The following is a 21,438-nucleotide window of genomic DNA, read 5'->3' on the forward strand; positions in this document are numbered from 1 at the left end:
GCGTTCCCATACTCCATGCTAATGAAGTCAAAGTAAATCGCCATTAAGAATCATTTAGTGAGGTTTAACTATACCCTGATAGATGCTCCCCTAATCTCTCCCCCATGGGACCAGAGGATCGTTGCATCTAGTAGTAGCTCCACTGATTCACGTGAGTATAATTCATACCAAGTCATAGTAGGGTATTATAATAGCCATTCCATAGTAAGCACATTTTACTTGATAATCCCAAAGTACTTGATAAATATAAATGGGGTGGGAGATAGTTCTCTCTAATTTATGGACAGGGAGACTGAGGCACGGATTTCTCACACAGAGAGGCAGGATAGGAATGCCTACATTTTCCTGAAAAAGAGGGGCCACCCAGCTCCAAGTTTGACTTTGGTCCCTGAGGTGGGAAGGGTAATGAACCCCCAGAGATGCCCATGTCCTAATCCTGGAATATGTCACCTTACAAGGCAAAAAGGGCCTTGTAGATGTGATTCAGTTAAGAGATGCTGAGATGGGGAGATTGTCCTGAATTATCTGGGTGGGCTTGATATAATCACAAGCATCCTTATAAGAGAGAAGTGGGAGAATCAGATTCAGTCGTAGATGCGGTGACAGAGGCAAGAGGTCACAGTGATGCAGGGAAGCAGCCACTAACCAAGGGATGCAGGTGGCCTGCCTCTGCACGCCAGAAAAGGCGAGGAAAAGATTTCCCCTAGAGCCTCCAGAAAGAACCAGCTCTGCCCACACCTTGACCTCAGCCCAGAAGACTCATTTTAGACATCTGGCCTCCAGAAATGTAATATAACACATTCATGTTGTTTTAAGCCACTAAAGTTGGTGGTAATTTGCATATCAGCCATAGGAAACTAATATATTCTCAACTGGGGTTCCTCTTCTGAACCAGGGAAGCCAGAAAACAATATGAGTATTTTCTTCCCTTCTCCCAAGCATATAGCACATACCTAGAACCATTTTAGCTGCTTAGGGAACACATTAATTCATACAATGGATGTCCTTTAGGCCTTTTGAGTTTAATTCTCCTGATGAGCTCTGTTGAGAAAAGTTGCCTGGCCTCACCTGCTCCCCCAGAAAGCCACACAGTGTCCTGCCTTGAAAAGAGACCGAGGATCCGAGCAGACCTGTCCTGACTTTGGGCACCAGCTTGCCATGTCTGGAAACGCTGAACCAGAGGGTGACAAATACCACCCCTCTGCTTAGGGCGCTTCATAATGATTCAAAACACTCCTCAATAAGTAACACCTTTGGGAGGCACGTGGGAGAGGAAGCCCGGTTCCCTTTTACATAGGAAGGCCACACCCAGAGCCATGCCACAGACACGAGACAGAGGGAATGGACTCCAGGCCTCTAGTCTAGAGCTGGTGTCATGGACGATGAGGAGGTGTGGACGGTGCTCTGGACCCCAACAAGGTCCTCCTTTATTGACAGGTGGACAGACTCATAGCAGGTGCCCTGGGAGAAGCTTCCAGGCACAGTGAAGTCCTCACTGTACCGGAGCTACTAAGTCCCCTTATTATGCCTCATTTACAAGAGAGAGCCCCAGTCAAGAGTAATTTCCCCACAGCTTCTGCACAGAGGCAGAACCACCCCCCCACTCCTTTCCCAGGATCTTTGCCGAGCTCCCTGCACAAGCTTCTCTCCTGCCTCTCCCTGGACACACTGACCCCATCCCAATCCACGTGCTGATGCAGGAAATACCCCCAGGGCCTAGTCTGCCAAGCTCCCTCTAAGGACATGCTCCTTGGAGGCAGGAACCCAGCACGGGGGGCACGGCGGAGGGACAGCGGAAGAACTCCTGGGCTTGGATATTTGGTTTCCACCTCCACTTTCACCCTGTCTACCTGTGTGACCGGTGAGAAGCCACTGAACCTGTCTCATTTTCCTTATTTTTTAAAGTGAGGATGAGAGTTGACCATAATACATGTCAAAGGGATCTGAAACCGTAACGTTCCATGTAAATGCAAGGAGGGACTACATGACTATCACCTTTTCCTCCAGGAAGGCTTGGCGCTCACAGGCACACTGGTTGCAGAAGGCAGTGATGGCAAGTAGAGCGTATTTCCCGATGCAGCGCTTTCACGGGGCTGGCAAGTGAAAGGCAGGTGCTATCCAGACTCACTGACACATTGCATCCTCTCCCGGTGTGAGAAACACTAGACCTGTAATGACTGTGCACCCAGGTCCAACAGAGGCCAGCCCTTGCCTCCCAGAAGTTCACAGTCCTGAAGGGAAGGCAGATAGGAAGAAGCCACTCCAGTCTATTGTGACAAGAGGGCTGTGGAAGGAGGGAGGAAGGGCAGTTAATTCTCTGTGAGGAGGGAGGTCAGGGAAACCCTCCAGGAGGCTAGGTGAGCTGACCTTTCCGGTGGAAGTTAGCCAGACCAACAGGGCAGAGAGGGGAGGTCCTAACGAGAGGGGCTGGGACCTGGGACCTAGGACCCTTTGCTGCAGTGCTTGCATCTGGACAAATGTCTCCTCCAACAACAAAATACAAAGAGACTCTAAGGGACTAAAAATAACTGCGTGCATGCCCAGTTGGGGTAAATTATGGACAACAAGATACAAAGAGACCAAAAAGTCCAAATACCACTTCTGAAGAGCTGGGAGCAAAAGCAGGGCACTGCGCATGCCCCCTGCACACAACGTCACAGAAGGGTGGGCAGACCACCTAGGCCACCGCTCCAGCCCGACCCCTGGACCCGCCCCTTACCCTCACCCCATATAAGGAAGCAGCTTGCCCCCCCTCAGGAAGCAAGCTAACAAGGGAATTTGTTTGTTCTCACTCCCCGCTGCCGCGGCAGTGGCCCCAGTAAAGCCTTGCCTGAATTTCTCGTCTGGCCTGTGGTCAATTTCTATTGATTAAGGTCAGTAACATTTCCAGGTGGGAAGAAAGACCGGGGAGGAAGCCAGGAGGCCTGAGGGAGGAGAGGGCACTCAGAGATGCTTGGCTGGGCTGGAGCCACGGGTGTGTGAGAGATCGGGCAGGGGAAGAGGCCGGACCTTTGGCCCGAGGATCTTCATCCTGAAGGTGTCAGGACACCATCAAAGGCACCTACAACCATCCAAAGACAGAGACCTCTGTGCCCCCAAATCAGGCACATGTGCCCACCTGCATGGCTAAGCTACTCAAGTATTTCATAATGAACCTTTAAAACCTTCCTGTGTTCAAGAGCGTCCCCACCTGGGCTGGGAGAGTCAACGCTGTTCTTTGAACCCTACAGTCTTCTGATCTCTGGGAGACTAGAATGTCTGTCTCCCACACGCATCTCAGCTGGTTCAGTCTGTCTGTCCATCTGTCTCTGAGTCTGACAGCCGCACACCTGTGTCTTCCCCGCTTCCTCTCTCCCATCGCGCACAGTGCGTGCATAGCAGCCCCTGGGGGCGCTGAGGGTGCCTTCAAATCTGGCACTGGCCCCACCTCTCTCTCTCCTTCCATCACCATATTCATCAGCTCCTGCATTTGGTTTCTTTCCTATTGGCGATTTGGGTTGAAGAAGGAGGCCCAGAGACCCAGTGATGAGAACATCTTTTTTTACAAATTGAAAAATAAAATGACAATAAGCAACTAGCAGATCCCAGTTCACAATGAAGCAAATATCAATGTCTGTGGTTGTATTGCCCTTGAAGATTAAAAAAAAAAAAAAACAAAAATTCTTGGGGTGCCTTATTATATACGTGCGGAATCTGGACCCAGAAGATCCCTCCTTTATGGACATGAGCATCTCTGGTGTACAGCCTTGACTTAAACATTCTGAAGTGCAGGTGGGAGGAAATCTACGGCCGTTCTATGCTACGTTCTCTCCTGTCAGCACAGACCGTCGTGTGGCTCTCCCGGGCTCCCTGAGGGGATCAGGGCTGAGAGTCACACGGAAAGGAGTGATCCTCAGAGCTCTTCGCAGTGATGGGCGGGCAGAGCCACCACGTTCTATATGTTCTTGGCCTTGGCGCTTGTCTGGTTTCCTAGCTCAGGACACATGGCGATTTCTGGGTCCATTCTCACCGGGTAAGTCATCCTAAGATAATGTGATATAAAACTCCTAGAGGCAGCTCCCACGAGTCACGTCACTTCCTCGGGTTAAAAACCACTCCCAAGGGCTTCCCTGGTGGCGCAATGGTTGGGAGTCCGCCTGCCGATGCGGGGGGCGCGGGTTCGTGCCCCGGTCCGGGAGGATCCCACGTACCGCGAAGCAACTGGGCCCGTGAGCCACAATTACTGAGCCTGCGCGTCTGAAGCCTGTGCTCTGCAACAAGAGAGGCTGCGACAGTGAGTGGCCCCCGCTTGCCACAACTAGAGAAAGCCCTCACACAGAAATGAAGACCCAATACAGCCATAAATAAATAAATAATTTAAAACTGTCTATTCAACAGCTATTCTAAAAAAAAAAAAAAAAAAAAAAACCTCAGTATTTATTGAGAGAAAAGTTGTGACCTCCACGCCGCACCCCCACTGGTGCCTCCTGGACACTTAAATACTCTGAACCCTACTCAACGAAAGTAGCAAAACTGTTCGGTGTAAAGGATATTCATACTTGGATTTGAAAATACTTTTTTCAGTTCATATGGTTGCAACAGCCCTTAAGAAAGATGTAAACAGCCCTGCCATGCCTGTGTAAACATTTAAGGTGGAAAACATAAGAAGACTCAGACTGAGACGCTGACGATGTAAGAAGACTAAGACAATTTCTCTTAAAAATACAGCAGTGTATATATTTTTATTTTTCTTGGCAGGAATTCAGTGGTATGGATTTTAGAAAATGAATATCTGTTGATAATAAGAGGGGAATGTAGATTTTCTATTATTATTCGCAGGAGAAAAGGGGAGGAAAGTAATCTGTTTCTCTGGATGGTATTTCTTGATTCTGATCAGCTCAGCATTCAGCTGCTTTTACCTATAAAGTATGGATTTCTATCTGTGAATACCTCTGCCCTGGCCTGATGGAGATAAAACCCAAGGCAAAGCTCATGCCCAGAGAAACGGGCATCCACGTGGATTTGGAGCCCTGGCGACAGCTGACAGTGCACTGCTGATGTGATCTGTGTGTTCCACTGAAGGGCTTGGGCCGTGGAATAAGAAGGAGGTTTCCGTCTTTCATGCGGAGATCTACCTGCCTGGCATTCTTCCTCTGTGTTCCTCTGATTTCGATTTAAAGGAGCTTTGAAAACTTCGAAGAACTTTCATGTTTTGCTAGTTTATCTTCAATGTCTATCTGAAACCAATATTGTGATTTCAAGCATGGTCTTGGTAGATACATGCCATCTTCAGAAATAATTTCTGACACAAGATTAGATGTACCTGCTGGATCCAAAGTGAGGAGAGTCGAAGTCTCAACGGCATTTGGACTCCGCTGCTTTTCAAGAGTCTTTTCTACTTCTTCCTAACGACCAGTATTAATCATTTCAGAACCATGTGGTCTTCTGACATTTCTACTCTTCTAGACTTGACAAGAGGACGGTTTTGATGTCCTGAGTGCCTTTTCCCGTCAAGTAGCTCTGTTCTCACAGTGCACGGCTAACAGCAGACTAACCTCTCCCCAAGCAGAATGAGGTTTCACATTTTTTCGAATCCACTGAAGAAAAGTTAGGTGGTGATGGATTCTTGTTAAGAAATCAGCACTTGGTTTTCAAAATGGTAAGCTGAACTGGAGCTGGGTTGTGGAGGTAAAAAGTAGCACCAGCCGTGGAGCAAAGCTTCTCAAATTCTCACTTGTGCTTTTGCATAAGGGGAGATGATTTCTTCCATTTTTACCAGCTCTCTTCCCCAAGCCCTACAAGTTAGGAACAAGGAGGACCACAGGCCCGGCCAGGGCTTTCTGTGGCTTACAAGGGACTAGTGGGACCAGAATTCTTCCTGAAGGGATGGGCGGCAAAGGACTTGGGCCTTCATCCGAGTGTTTGAATGGTGGTTCCATGCTTATCCGTAGTGTGACCTTCGGGCAAGTTATGGAATCTAAGCCTCAGTAGTTTTCATCTGCAAATGGGTATGACAGTCCTGGCTTTATCAGGTTGCTGTGAGGATCAACTAGGCAAATGCAGGCAAGCTCAGCAAAGGACCTGGCCATAGGCCTCAACAGTGCCTCCCCCTGGCTGGTTGCAGCTCAACAACCGCAGGTGTTAGTAGTAGAAAGAGAAACACAATGAGACTATTAGAAGTTTTACTTCTTCTCTGTTCTCACCATTTCCCCTCTCTATTGAAGGATCCCAGAGGGAGGGTCGTGCCTGTAAAAGGAGAAAGGGGAGCAGGTGGCGAAATCGGGGGGCCAGGAAGGCAGGGGACAAAGGGCACATACCACGTTGCTGTAACATCTTTTTATGTGGGGAAGAGAGCCAGCTCTATTATTTTTAGCAAATTCTCAAATTATGCAGCTCTGTGTTTCCTCTCTGACCTGTGTTAGCATCACATCTGCAGTTTCAAACAAGGTTTTGCAAACCTTATGCCAACAGTTTTCTTTTCTGAGATGAGACGCCCAAGGTATCACCTGCCACATGCCAGCGGACCTGTTCGTGGTATGGACAGAGCATCCCATGTCCTCCCAACTCCACTGCGCCCTCCCCAACCCCTAGGAAGACAGACAGTGAGGACTGGGCAGATGGCGGCTCTCCACGCTCCTGAGAAAGCAGCAAGGGCCAGTGGTGGTGACTCAGGTGTGGGAGGCTGCTCTGGCTTGAGCAAACCTCATATAAAATCCCACTGGCAACCGAAACCTAATGGACAGTCACACAATGTCTGACGATTTCAGACAACATAAACAGCCAGTTCTACCAGCCCCTCAGGCCCCACAGAGAAGACAAGAGAGGGATGCCCGTCCTTCATCCCACATCTCACTAAGCTTATGCCACCCGTGGATCGACCCCGGGCATAGGTCCAACCTGCTTGTAATTCTCGAAAGGTGAATAAGGCAGCTACCTCCCCCTAGAAGGTAAAGGAAGAGGTAAGGTGTTCCTGGGGCCAAGAGGAGTCCTCCCTTTCCCTCCGACAGAGCGCAGGCCATCGGCTAGCCGTGCCTGTGTCAGGATCCGGTTACCCTGCCTGGAAAGACACACTTTCCAACAAGCAGCCATGGCGCATGGCAATTTTTAAATGGTGCCTGTTTCTGTCCAGAGGTGAAAACAGAATAGCTCCTCTCGAGCCTGCCCGCGAGATCAGGGAGGGTGAGGACCAATTTGAGCACGTCTGTTTGGCTTTTTCAGCAGCAGAAATATTGGCTCCCAGATCATTAAAGGGGCAAACACCTGGGAGGGGCACTGGGCTCCCTGGGGAGAAGTGGGGCTCCTGGCTGCCAGCCGCCCTCCTGGGAGGACTAACCCATCCATCACCCTCAGGACAGACATCACCGCAGACAGCGGCACCGCTAGCGGGGGCTCTCTACCCCCTCTCTCTGTAGTTCTTCCAAAAGCCCCTCGAGCATTTTGATATGCGTCCACATACCTCTTGCCACTCTACAGAGGCGTCCCCTTAACACTCTGCTCTCACATCCATCAGAAAGGGGAGAAAGGAAGTGAGCCTCCTTGGGGAGCTGCTGCCCTCCGGAAGGCCTGCTCTTCCCTTCCATGCCCTCTGCACGCCCTCAGCTGCCCCAGCTCCGTTGCCTGGGCACCCTGACTCTCTCCCTGGTACTACGAGGCAGCCCTGGGCCTCCTGCTCTCCGCTCACTCTTGGGCTTTGCAAGCGCTGCTGCTGCCACCGTCAGGCAGATGTAGGAACTGCAGCGCTCACCCGGTTTCAGATCCTACAACGTTCTGCTCTGCCAGCCCTTGACCGGTATGGTCCCAAGACGAACACAGGCCCTCTCTCCCCAGGCCCCGTCACAAGGGCGCGGCGTCTTATGCAAGAAGGAGGCTTCAGAGTCTAGCTCCCCGAAGAAATGGGACTCCCCGTGAATGTGGGGTGGACCCCAGCATCCTTAAGCAGGCACAGAAAAGTGCGGGTCATAGGACGTGGAGAACAAAGCCACTGGGAGATGAACTGGCAGGTGCTCTATCCTCTGGGACGAGGGCAGGCAGGCAAGGAAGGGTGGCCGTCACTCCTTGTGCGGCACCCGGATGGGTCCCCGGGAGAGAGCTCTAAGTTTCTGTCCCCTGAACGCCTGCATGGTGAGCCAACCGGGCCCGGTGTCACTCTGAAGCTATCACAACTCCCAGCATTGCCGAGGATGACAGGTGGCCTGTCACGCTGCACCGGAGCTGCATCACCTGTGACACGTGCAGGTGACTGACGGAGATGGGAACTGACACGCATTAAAGAACAGAGGCCCGATTGTTTCTTGGGAGGAGTGGGTGGGTGGCTGCCAGAGGGTGTTTCTCTTGGCAGTGTTCCTGGTGACCCGATGGTCATTCAAGGCCTTGGTGGGAGAGGAACATCTTCCTACAGGGCAAGACCACATTTTAAACCGTCAGGGTCTTTCCTCCGTCCTCCGGGGGGGGGGGGAACGTCTCAGCCTCTGCTGTGGTGTGTGGTGATGCGGGGGGCGGGTGGTCAGAGGCACCGTGTTCTTTTCTTTCATTTTTCCTCACATTTTATTCCAATAGTCGATATTTATTCATAGCCTCCCATATGCCGACTAGGGTGTTAGGCACCAGGGCGATAAAAGAAACGGAGATTTTAATCAACCAGTTAAGTAAAGCCCCTGGCTTCTTTTTTGGTTGTTTTTGTTTTTGTCAGAACAGCTACGAAAGGAGCTACCCAAGCAGCAGCTCCGTGGTTGCTATTCAGCCCAAAAGGCTGGCCTGTCATTTCCCCAGGTGGAGGGGCCTGGAAACCTCGGGCCTTCAAGGTAAAGCTGAAGGCCGGAGAGAGGAAGGGACCAGCTCAGGAAGAGTCTGGAGTGGATCAAAAAGCAACAGAGCTGCAATGCGGCGTCACCGTTCAGAGGTCAACTCCCCAATTTTCATAGGGGACCCCCCCCAAAGCCCTCGCCTGTGCCTAGACACTGAGGATTTGCACAAGTTCTAAGAACGTGGCTCATCTCAGGCCCCAGCTTAGGATCCTCTCATGCGTTTGTCAGTGTTGCTGATGTGGCTCCGCCAGCCTGAGAAGCACTGAGGCTTCTCGACAACGCAGTGAGCAGGAGGGGGGCGAGCGCGGTCAGCAAAGCAACCCTTCTGAGGGCCTGAGAGTGACAGTGGCCGCCTCTCGCTGTTATCACGGTGACGAACGAAACAGCGCTCGTGGAAAGCCACAAGCAACGCGTGAAGCTTTACACAAACGCTGAATATCATCATCATCATTCTGATACCATAATCACTGCTACCGCTGCTGCCACCACCACCAACCCAAAGGATCTGTCTGGCACCTGCAAGAAAATGAGCTGGACAAAGAGATCTATAACCCATCATCTACTTTCTAGATGACAGAAGATGGTAGAAGAACGTATTATCCAAAATAAATAGCTTGTTGTTAATAGATAATATTTAGGAAATCTTGGAATTGGAGAGAATTCCGATGTTATCTAGTCTACCCTCCAATCTGACTCTTCCATTATCATTATTTTTTTTTTAGGAGACTCACTTTACTTTTTTTTAATTGAAGTATAGTTGATTTACAATGTTGTGTTAATTTCTGCTGTACAACAAAGTGAATCAATTATACATAGATATATGTTCTTTATTATATTCTCTTCCATTATGGTTTAACCCAGGATATTGACTATAGTTCCTTGTGCTGTACAGTAGGACCTTGTTGTCCATTTATCCATCTCGACTCTTCCATTCTTTTTTTTTTTTTTCCTTTGGTACGCAGGCCTCTCACCGTTGTGGCCTCTCCCGTTGCGGAGCACGGGCTCCGGACGCGCAGGCTCAGCGGCCATGGCTCACGGGCCCAGCCACCCCGCGGCACGTGGGATCCTCCCGGACCGGGGCACGAACCCGTGTCTCCTGCATCGGCAGGCGGACTCTCAACCACTGCGCCACCAGGGAAGCCCTCTCTCTCTTTTTTTTTTGTCCATTGAACCCATGGTATAGAGAGGATTACAGACCCATAAACTACTAATGATGTTTCTAAAGAATAGACTTAATTCTGACGATCCATCCTCAAAACATTTAGCATGGTACTCACGGCCATTCACAAGCTTCCTCAACACCCACAAGTCTAGCCCCCCTACAAACCAGTGCTTCTGAACCCTGACATTCTGTCTGTCCCACCTTCTGGCCTGTGCACACATCTGAGGTACCACCTGGGACCATCTTTCGTTGCATCGTCGCGAGAACTCTAGACACCTTCTACGATCAAGTCACCTCCTCCGCACAGCCCTTCTTAATACCTTCAGCCGTTCCCGATGTTCTCAGAACACTCTGACTGCCCTGAGCCGTTGAATTGTAGCGACAAGTCCGACCGTTTGCTCCTTGACTAGCCTGAGAGCCCCCCTGGGGCAGAAACACAGCCTCAGTCATCTTTTCATCAAGAGTCCCTGGCACGGTGTGCCCACCACATAGGAGGCCCCCAGTGAGGGCTGGCTGGGCGGACAGGCTGAGCTCTGGTGTCATAAAATGCTACTTAATCACAAAGGAAGGAGTAAGAAATGGGGCCCTCTGAGACACGGACGCTCTGGAGCCCCTGGGGAAGAGTGTGGAAAGGCGAAAATGATGTTTGCTTGTCACTGCTGCAGCTGTCAGTGTCAGATTTCAAATTCCTGTCTTCTAGGCACTAGTTAGAAAGAACGTGAACTTGCAACAACTGTCCAGTGAACACAGGCCAAGCAAGCAGACCACCTGCATAATCCAGCCTGATGGGCACACCTCCTTTTAACAATGGCGAACGCGTGCCACGGCAGCGTGGGTTTCAGTGATTGAAGAACAACCTCAGGCAAATCTCCGTCACTTTGCCCAGGAGGACACCCACACCAGGGGGAAGGTTAGGGAAAATGCTCACCCTGCATTTGAGGAAAATGGCTGATTTGTTCTAAGTCCTGGATATCACTACACTGTAGCACTAAGTGGTGTGTGCGGGCAGGCGCGCACGTGTGTGGAGAGGGGGGTTCACGCATGGAAGGAGGCTTGAAAGTGGGCCCGGTATGGCCTCTTGGCCGCCAGGAGAAACCTCCCCAAGGCGTGTCGGGAGGTGGCTACATTTGGCTACTCCTTGCCTTGATTTCAGCCAGGAAAGGATGAGTGTCCATCTCCCAGGCTCCATGCCCCAGCCAGGGCTGCAACACAATAACTCTGCAAGGAGGAGGAGTCACTCCTGCTGGCCACTATTTCCGTGGCTTTAACTTGTTACCAATGTGCCCAGGGGAAGCTGACATCTATTTAATCCTCATAGTGGTATGCACTGTGTCCTCACGGAAACACTGTATGCTTACGGAAGACATCTGTTTCCAAGCAGCTTATGCTACATTGCAACTACACAAAGGAAACACTTACCTAAAGTTGACATTCACTGACTTCTAGATGTATACAGCCAGAATACTCATTTTTACCATTGGGAGAGGAGGAAAAACAAACTTAAAAAAAAAAAGCGCCATATTTGACCCCTAGCTCTTTCACTGGGTTAGAAGTAGAAAGTTCATGAAAGTTAACGTTAACGTGGTGGTGGAGATTCCCTAGTCTGTGGCAACTGCGTGGGTTGGTCAGCAGAAAGCAGGACACAGCATTCTTTGCGTGAATGTGACAGAAGTATTCCAATGATCCAAGAGGCGTATCTATATTCCTATTTGACGGGCCGACCTTACTGGATTCTGGCTTTCCCCCGGGGAAAAGAAAATGACACACGATGACATACAGAGCTGTACCGTCTCAATGCAGTAGACTCTGCATCATTCCCCTAGCTGGAAATAAAATCCCACTCCATTTGGAATACCGGGCAAAGCTATCACAACCTGGCACAGGATGCTGGCAGGCTTTGCTCCCCGCTCCCTTGTGACTAGCCGTGATGTGATAGGAAACGCGCGGGCACAGACATCCCCAGGGCAGCAGCTCCAGCCAGACCCTGCTCCGTGAATGCTGGAGGGTCCACTGACCTTGAGGGAAGACTGGGGCCCCAATCACGCTGCCGTGAGAACCACCATTAAGGTCAGGATCCGTGCCGTGGTGAGACTCCAAGTGCGGATTCCAGCAAGTTCAGGGTCTTACTGACCCCCTCCACTGCTGAATTAGAACAGCCCTGTTCCTGGGGTGGGGTGCCGACGGAATTCGGCACCCCGTTATTTCTAGGTTGACCCTGATTTAAAAGGCCTGCACTGGTTTTACACCCAAAAGTCATCTCAACAGCTTACAAGGATAAGGACTGTAGCCAAGAAATGACGCCTAAGCCTGTGTAACTGTCCCCACCCCCAACTGCATGGACATCCTGAAATGAATGCTCCTGGCCCTCCTCCCCAATCCTCCATCACAGGCAATTTTCTTTCCCTCGTTCATGTTTCCAAAACAGTTTATCTTTTTATCTCCTTGGAAGAAAAGTACTCTGCAAATCAAAGGAATCATTATATTGTTATTATTTTGCTATTGAAATCTCTTGAATTCACTCAGGATTATTCATGGGCTTTTTTGGGTCTGCAATATAATGCCTCCTAAGTCACCCCCACTGGGCTGAACAAAAAAGAAAAATTGCATCTTCAGGCCTAATGCCCTGCCCCACCCGGTCCCCACTGGCCCTGGCTCCTACCAACACCGGCACCCCAGGCAGAGCTGCTGCCCCTTGGTAGCACGCCTAGCTCACTGCTGCCATGTTCCAAGCGAGAACTGCCTTTTGTAACCCAAGCGAGAGGCTCTATGGGATCCTCTGAGAGCATCGTGAAGGCCCTGACCCCACCACACACCCCTCTCCCCCTGGGACATATCTCCTCCCTCCTCTATAGGTCTGGCTGGCAACTGACAGCTCCCTGCTGGGCAGCAGACACAGTGACCACCCCCGGGCCAAACAGACATGTCCCAGTTCCCCACACCCAGGCGATCTGTGAAAGAAGGGTTCCCACACCCTTGGCAGCCGTGCACTGACCTTCCAGGACAAAAGAAGTGGTTCTTCCCCCTCTAGACAAGCCATCAGATCACATGGGGTGCCGGTGGGGGAAGTCTCACACTTATCACTTGCTCTATCTCTTGTTCTGTGACATTTCTGGGGAAGGATAAATGTTTCCAAAGTTGCTGTTCATTCCCAAGTTCCTTTTCCAATACCTTCTCGGCCTGTACCCCCCTCGGATCCCCTCCATACTTCTGGCTGCCTCGGCTGTGCTCGTGCTGTTTGCTGAGACCCCTCCCTGCCCTCCCCAAGGGATCTTCTTGCAAGTTGAAGTCTCTTGCCCTTGCTCATCCCTTCCCATGCTTTCTGTCACCCCCCCGGGTCCCCTTCCCCCTGGCTACCTCTCTCCATTCACACTCTACCTTACCCTCTGTCCGCTCGATGCTCTCCTGTTCCCTTGGAGATTCGCGTCACCAAGAACCTCTGCCCCTCTGATGGCCATCTGACAGCCCCTCTTGGCGATTGCTGCCAGCAAGTTTGTAGAGCAAGTGGCTTAGATTCTTCCCAACAGGGAGATGACACCCCGGATTAATCCTCAACTCAGGGATGCAATTGACGGGTAAATGCAAGTTTTCACTCTCACCCCAACACATTCAGAGCAGTGTGGTGCACATGTGAAGCCAACAAGGGAGCTGGACTCCCCAGAATCGGAGCTTTCAGGCCCAAAAGTTACTAGGCAGGACAGGACACTCTGGGATATTAGAGCAGAACGTCAGAGAGTGGAGAAGAGGACACCTTTCCCAGGAGCGGCCGAATAGGAGGCATCGAGTTTGTAGCACTGCACGCTCCCCGAACTGTCTCAGAACCGGAGATCTGACGGGGAGCAGGGCGCCCTCAGTCCTGCTAGAACATCATCCCCCCGCAAAGCAACTTACGACGCGGCTGTGCAGGCTGGATGGCACGGTTCTTGACGACGAGGGAGGGCACAGAAGGAAATCGTTGTGGGCAAAGCGAAATGAGAAAGGGGAAAACACAGCAAGTTCTAAGTGTACCGATGACAAGAGGATAGATTCCTCTTCACCCAGGCGCAGACCATGCCTCTTCTCTGCGGGAGGCAAAGCGTGCTGTGACATTATCCCTCTCTGTACAGAGCACGCCGTCCTGACAGCTGGGGAAGAGGCATCCCCAGCAAGAGAGAAACCCACAGACAGCGCACGCGGGCAGCTCTCCACTTCCTTGTGGGGAGCCAGGCCCGGGGACATTGGCCTCGGCGGGAACGGAGCAATGCCATTTGGCCTTTCTACTGCCACCTTAAGAATGATCAATACATATTTAACCTCAACCTATAGGAAACTCCCAAAGTTTACAAGATAAGGGATACAGCATATCGCTACCATTAATTATACCTTAATTTTACTCTCTGAAGGGGAATGGAAAAAAAAGTAAAGGTGAATAAATATTTAACAAATTAGAAGAGAAAGGATGATTGAAATGACTTCCTTTAAGAGTTTACCTAAATGTTTCGCTTTTAAAGTCTTCGGAGCGCTGTTTGGAGCAGCCCCTCTGTATGGGAGGCATGAGAACTGTGTTTCCAGCGACTTCAAAATGACATGCAGTTTCCCACGGTGAGAGGCGTTGGCCAGCGGATGGACATGTCACTAGAGGGCCAGAGAAGGCCCCCAGAAGAGCCCTGGGCCTTTGTTTTCTCCGAGTGGAGGGCCATCCCTGAGTCTCCGCACATCTCCTTGGAAAGCATCCCCGCAGGAAGAGCACGCAGGAGGTGGGAGCAGACGGGGGGCTCAGAGGGGGTGTCAGGTGGGGTGCGACCGCAGTCGGGGGATGAGAGAGCGGGGGCCACATCTAAAGCCTGTGGGCTACCCCTTTCGTGACCTGTTGAAAGTATACACTCTCTACCTGATGACTCGATAAACATATGGCCCCAGGCAGGAGTTGGGCATAGTATACGAATGAAGCATATATGTGTAGAGGGTCAGATAGAACCCTCTGGGGAATTCACAATACTCAAAACAACATCCACATTCAAATCAATGCCCCTGGATGAAGTCAAAAGATATTCTATTCCAGTGAAGTCCATTAAACATTGTCCCACTTGACCCTTAATTCCTGCAGCGAGACACCATCTACTCAAGGAACCTACCCTACAGTGTCCGGTGACGTAGGGGATTCTGATTGGCTACGTCCACTTTGGTCTCCTTATCCTTCTTTAGACTTGTTTTGGTGTCCCGTGGACTATGCATCTACCATTTGGTAGGGTGGGCACAGCTGGCCAAGCTCAGAAAACTCAGGAATAACAAGGAACTATGAACTGCATGATGCCGTGGTTCCTTCCTAGTGCTCTTGGGGCTTAGGATAGAAGAAACAGAGCATGTAACCTCCACAGGTAAATATTTAAAGATTTATATAAGGCAATCGGGAAACAGCTCTGTACTGAGAAAGGAATAAGCAAAGCAGAAGGTGCACGCTGTGATGATTCCGACAGCCGGAGAGGCACTTAGACACCTATAGGCTTCTCGTGTCAATCTAGACAAGAGTCTCGGCTCAAGCTTCTAAGAACATAAACAACGGAGAGAGTGAAACGTGCACTGGTTCCATGAACCTGGGTGTAGGGGGGGACGGCTGGATTCTCTATTTAGGGATTCTACATGTAACTCCCTGAGTGAATGAATTGGTAAGAGGCAAAGGAGAATGAGAGTTAGCATGTGTGTTGGTGTAGGTGTGACCCATAAGCAAGCACACACACACCCAAGAAAGAGGGTCATCTCACAAAACAGTAATAGGACCCAAATGTTTCTATACCAGTGTTCAGAGATCGTTCTTATTCATTCAGCCCCAAAACTCTAGGGAAGGCAATTCATCTTCCTGCTGCTGTAGGGAGCCCTGGTGAGAGGCACAAAAGCACATGAATACATGAGTGTGTGTCTGCGTACATTAGAATTACACACAAGCAGGGATACATGCATACTCAGGTGTGGGAAGGGCCCCCAGGTTAAATCAGGATGGTCAGAAGCAAAGTTTGACAGCGGGAAAATCTGCAGCGACCACAGGTAGCAGTGGAGGAGCTGGGGAAGGAGGTGTGGGATTATGCTCTCATCTGGCTTCTCCCTGACAGGGGAAGAAAGGGAGACATGCTGTTTTCTTGCAAAGCCAGCCACCCATGGCGGTGCTGTGCTTTCTCCAAAACTTTTACCCTTCATTTAATCAACAGATGGACACGCTCTGTTGTGGACTTTTCCGAGAGTCCTGTTCCTCCCAGAGCTGTGCTGGCTAGCACAAATGCCGCCTCAGATGGCAGCGACAGCGCCGGCATTCCAGAAGCGGGGGAAGGAACCGACTGACTTGTCCCTCACACTCAATTCCACAGGTGACTCGGTTACCGCTGGCTCTGCGGGCACTGGCCGTCCATCTCCCCAACGGCCCTCCCAGCCCTCCACCGCCACGGGCCCCACGGCTTCCAGGGGCAGGGAGCCCGAGGTGGCCAAGTTCTTTTCGGAAAGTCCACCAGCTTCTCTGCCCCTCTGCTAAGCTGTAGAAAGGAAGCAATCAGCATCATGGGCGGAATTTCATTGTATGCCCTAAAATCTAGTGCTGTGTAGGGCTCAGAATGCAGTCGTATTCAGAGAAGACGATTACGTTCAATGAAACTCTTGAGAAGCTTTTCCCAAACATTGCGCATCTCCCCCACGGTCCATTCCGTCATCGCAGACCCCTCCACACGCATTCCCTTCCGAATACACCCGTGCCAGCCCGACCTTATTCGTGCTGAAATAGCCACGTAAACAAAGCTCTCCTTCCCGGCCCTCTTCTCCAACCTGCGTCTGGAAGAGAGGAGGCGCCCAGAAGTTCAGCGCCGCACAGCCACAGAGATGCCGCCTAATTAACATACCGGGAGCATAAAGAACTCATTTGCATTGGGGAGTTTGAGCTGGATGTTGACAACTGAGGGGAGAAAGTCACCCTCCCCTCCGGTATCCCTGCCTTCCAAAGGAAAATAAACAGTACCATTTTGTTGCATTTTCAAAGGCAAAGAGGCACTGCCAGTGCCTCTCGGCCGGGCACCGGGAGACGCAACCATCAGTTCGAGTTTCCGAAGCCTGCCCACATTCCTGCCCGCAGCCTCGCGCGCCCTGACAACCCCGCCGACTTTTTTTTGCAACTCCAGCGGCGCACGGGTCCTACCTTGGCTGAAGAGGAAGAAGCAGACGAACAGCAGGTCGAGCTGGAAAGGTCTCATTCCTCCGCGCGCCAAGGGGAAGCCGGCGGGGCAACTTGGGTTCGCGGTGACTTTCTCCTGCTCGGCGGCTCGTGGTGCCCTGCCTCCGCCGCGGTCCTCCCGGGCTCGCGCCGACCATCTGTCTGCACGTCGGTCCCTCCGGGTGGCCTCGGGCTCCTTGCCTCAGGGGATCCGCAGCCAGCCGAGGCAGGTCGCCTGTTTCTAGCCGCCTCGGGAAGCCGGGCTTGTCAGCGACGTCCCCTCTCGGAGCAGCTCCATCCTCTGGCGCTCGGCATCCCAGGCACACAGCTTCCTCCGGCGGCTCCTCCCACAGCCAGCGCGCGAGCGAGCCAGGGAGAGAGTGACGAGTGACAGAAGGGCTCCTTTCACTAAAGCTGGGGCGGGGGGAGAGGGAGGGGAAACAGGTCATAATTAAAGAGGAAATACTTGGTGAAAGGCGATCTATGCAAAACGCAGGGTGGCGGTGGTGCAGGGGAGGTTCTGTTCTTTCTCTCCTTTTTTTCCCCCCTACATAGGGGGAAATTCAGCTTTTGCCACCATTATTGACCAAAAGGCATCTTGAACAGGGAGCGGAGCTGTGACTTTTTGTCCACAGGACATAATGTTGTTTACAGGAGTGAAGGATGGCTGGATGCACGTACCCACACTACAATATGCCTGCCTTGCCTTTGCACGGGGGTTCTGGAAACTGGGCTGGATGGGGAAAAGCAAGAGGCAAGGGGGCATACATCTTTCCCCAGGAAAGACTTGGCCAGTGTGTGCAGCAGGAGTCTCGGAGTTGGGGAAAAGATAAGCATGCTTTGCATTTTTGAGACTTTCCTAGGAGGGGGCTAGGTAATAAGCTGGGAACATTTGCACCTTGGTTTTGCTTTGCCATACTCCTAGAAAACAAAATGAAGGAACTAGAGGGAAAGCAGGTAGATTTATGACACATACCCATTTATTATTATTATCCTGGCAAGGATTAGGGGAGCAGGCTGGCTTTGCATTTGGAGTCTCTCCTCTAAGGAGCACCCCATCACTCTGAGCGTGTCTTTTCTCCAAGAGGTGCTGTGAATCCTACTGTGAAGGAGAGGCCAAGGTCACAGGCAAAACTGCCTCCTAAGAACCTTCAGGTCTTTCACCTGTCATGAAACTCACACTCAAATCAAACTCTATTTCCTCCCGGATATCAAAGCAAATTTATCTAGGTCTATTTATTTGAGAGATATTTAGATATGCCTGGTATAAGCAGGGCATTGGGGGAAATAAAACTGCAGGCACAGTCCATGCCTTCAGGAGCTCATAATTTAGTGTGGAAGCAGAGTACACACATAAAATACAAACTGTAAGGATAGTTACAAAGCAACATATAAAAATATACAGCATTATGCAGAAGGGGAGGTAATGAGTAAGGAGAAGGAAATGAAAGATGTTCACTCGATTTGTGGCATGCAATTATAAAATCAATCATTACTTTCATCAGTCACTGGACCTTGGGGAGGTTTTTGGGGAAACTCTTAGCTTTCCTTCCAACAGTATTACATATTTGGGGGACTTTGCTGATTGCAAGGTACATTCCAAGTTCCCATGTGGATCTTAACTTTAAAAAACACATCCCTTAGTATTTATGAACAAGAAAGAGAGAAGGGGCACATGTGAAAGTGTGTGCTATCAGGAGCTTACATCTGGCTGTTGACATCAAAGATCTACAGATTAGTCTGTGTCTGCCCTGTTGACTCTTCTATTCTTAATAGTTTATTTAACTGCATCCCTTAGAGGCTGTTAAACACATCAAAGGGAAATTTGTAAGCAAACTTTTGGGGGAAAATAAGCAATGCTGAGCAAGAGAAACTAAGAGGACCCAAAAGAGGCACCCCATCAGCTAAATTAGCAAACAAGGTACAGAAGCAAAGTGCCAGCACTGCCTTAGTCCAGGGACTTGCTATAATAGACAACGCGATGAAATAGAAGAGACAAATCAGAAACACGTGCAAAAGATGGATAATAATTCTAAATAACATGTCAAATAACATATCAAGAGTGAAAATATGGCATGTATAGTGCTGCAACTTTACTAGGAGCTTTCCATTGAATCTATAGGGGTGGGAAGAAATTTCAGGTCTGGGGGTCATTCCTAGGGCCAACCTTGCAGTGAATAAGACTCATAATTAAAGAATGTAGATTGTGCCTTACAAAGCAACACTTTATGTTTTAACTGACATTTACCCTTTAAGCTATTGTTAATTCTGATAGCTAATTTCTAAGTGGCCTGGGGCCCAAACTTGCTTAATTCAGCGCCAGAGGGAAATACTACAAACCAGGGTCAAGAGGCCAGGGTCATGACTTGGGCAATTCACCAAAATCAGGCCCACCTACAGGTGCCTGCAAACTACACACACTCACTCTTGGTCAGGAGAAGAGGGGTGGGGTGAGTACGAGGTTGGAAGGACCTGGTTTCCCTTGCCCCCTGGTCCCGAGATTGGCCTCCTGACTCTCAGTCTGGCTCTCATCCCCCACCCCCTCCACCCCCCAGCCAGCTGGGCCTGTTCCCTTCTCCATCCCCCTACCCCCTACCCCCCCCCACCCCCCGCAGCCTCTGGTCTCCGGCAGAAAGGAAAAAAGCTTGGATTAAGTGGTGAGCTGCTTGCCTCTAAAAGGAGCAGGAGGCCTTTCAAGCCCAAGTGCCAGGAAAATCAGGGCAGTCTTCGGCAGCCACCACGTGGGGCAGCGAGAACCACAGCGGTACCTGCAGGACCCACAGCCGGCCGGGCTCTGGCGCCAGCCCCGACGGCGTCCCCGCCGTCTCCGCCTGGGCTGGTCCTCGGCCTCACCTCCTCCGGGGTCTCGGTTAACCTCCTGGCGCTGAAAGGTGCCTGCGCGCAGTTCGCGGCGCGGAGGGAGCTGAGGAGGGAGGCGGTGAGCGCCACGGCTCCACCTGATGGAGAAGCGCGGAGGCTTAGACCTCGGAGCGCCGCGAGGGGAGGGAAGGGGAGGGGCCGAGGGAGGACGCCCGCCGCCCCCGCTGCGAACCTCGGCGTCCGGGGCGCGCCGCGCAGGGGAACCGGGTCTCTGGGCTCTGGACTCTGGGCTCTGGGCTCAACCCGAGGAGGTGGCGACCCTGAAGAGACAGCAGAAAACCAGCTGCTTGGAAAGCTGCCCGAATTCTTGTTCTCTGCCCATCCAGGCTCCGGGTCTCCGTTGCGCCCCCTGAGCGAGCCGCGGCCCCTCGCCAGCAGGTGGCATCCTCTCTAGCGTTTCTTCACCTGGCGCAGAGCCCTTGGCAGACTTAATCAGTCCCCGCCCCCTCCGGGCCTTCAGGGCTAAGTGCTGTGTCCTTTGAACCCCCAGTCCTGCGGGTAGGAAGGAGATCTTCCTCCCGAGAAGGCTCCGGAGTCTGCTGCTCTCCGGTCAAAAAGTTTCAGAAGTACAAGTCTCCGGACAGCTTCCAAGCCCTGGTCTCTGGGCAGCAAGTGTACCCCGCTGTTTTCTGAGGTCAGGGACACAGAGTGAGGCAGGAGGCTCTGGGCCCGGGTACAGGGGTGTCCGGGCACAGCTGTTCAGCGCCCTGAGCCGGCGGGAGTTCAGACCCTGACTCATCACCACTTTCCAGTGACTTTCCTCCTGGATGTTCATCCAATGTCTGTAATATTTATTATTCCCTCGATTTGTGCAAAGGCCTGTTGTGGGTACTTAATGAAGATGTGTGGAATGAATACGTGAATTCCTGTTCTTGGAGAGTTTGCCCTCTAGTTGGGGCGAAGCATACACAGGTGCATCCATGGCAAAAAATTATGAACCTTCTCATTGGCTTTTTAAAAGACAGACGTTACCCTGGAGGGTCATCTGTCAGTTGGCATCCTTTCTAGTGGAATCCTTCTGGGCCCACTTGCCTGAGGCCCTACAGGAAGCTGCAGGGTTGAGATGCAGCACAGGCCCCCAACCTTCAGCCCGAGTTTCCACTGTCCCGCTCCCTTGCTCTCTTGCAATGCTCTTGCACCCTCATTATCTTCCTGTGTTCACCAGGGCCCCTGTGTAGCACGAAGGAGAGGGAGAGGCAGTTTTATGAGAGGGACAGTCATCGTGAGCGGAGAATTTCCTGTTTAATGCCTCTTTGCAATATTTTTTGCACAGATACGTTATAAACCACATTCCCTTTTGTTTTCCTTAGAACCTGCCAGTGCTGGTGAAAACCTCCTTGTTTAGAGATTTAAACACATTTTGAACATTTAAACACATTTGAACCTCCTTGTTTCGAGATTTAAAGACATTTTTGCCCGTCCTGGGAGTTCAGGGTAACCTGTCTCTC

General features: G+C 51.2%; 1 protein-coding gene across 7 annotated transcripts in view; it reads right to left on the reverse strand.

Moving 5' to 3' along the window:
* The window catches only part of KIRREL3 (kirre like nephrin family adhesion molecule 3), a 575,242-nt gene extending 554,943 nt beyond the window's left edge, over positions 1–20,299 (reverse strand). For 4 of the 7 annotated variants that reach the window (XM_067039269.1, XM_067039268.1, XM_067039266.1 and 1 more), the window contains exons 1-2: positions 19,879–20,116; positions 17,096–17,524 (exon numbers count right to left, since the gene is read on the reverse strand). In XM_067039269.1, the coding sequence (XP_066895370.1) occupies positions 17,096–17,150 (55 nt within the window). In that variant the 5' untranslated portion in view covers positions 17,151–17,524; positions 19,879–20,116. Of the gene's footprint in view, positions 1–17,095; positions 17,525–19,780 lie in introns of all 7 variants that reach the window. The other 3 variants (XM_067039264.1, XM_067039271.1, XM_067039270.1) reach the window with 2 other exon arrangements.
* Positions 20,300–21,438: the final 1,139 nt, after the last annotated feature.

Source organism: Kogia breviceps, chromosome 7 (assembly GCF_026419965.1).
Source record: "Kogia breviceps isolate mKogBre1 chromosome 7, mKogBre1 haplotype 1, whole genome shotgun sequence".
NCBI lineage: Eukaryota > Metazoa > Chordata > Mammalia > Artiodactyla > Physeteridae > Kogia > Kogia breviceps.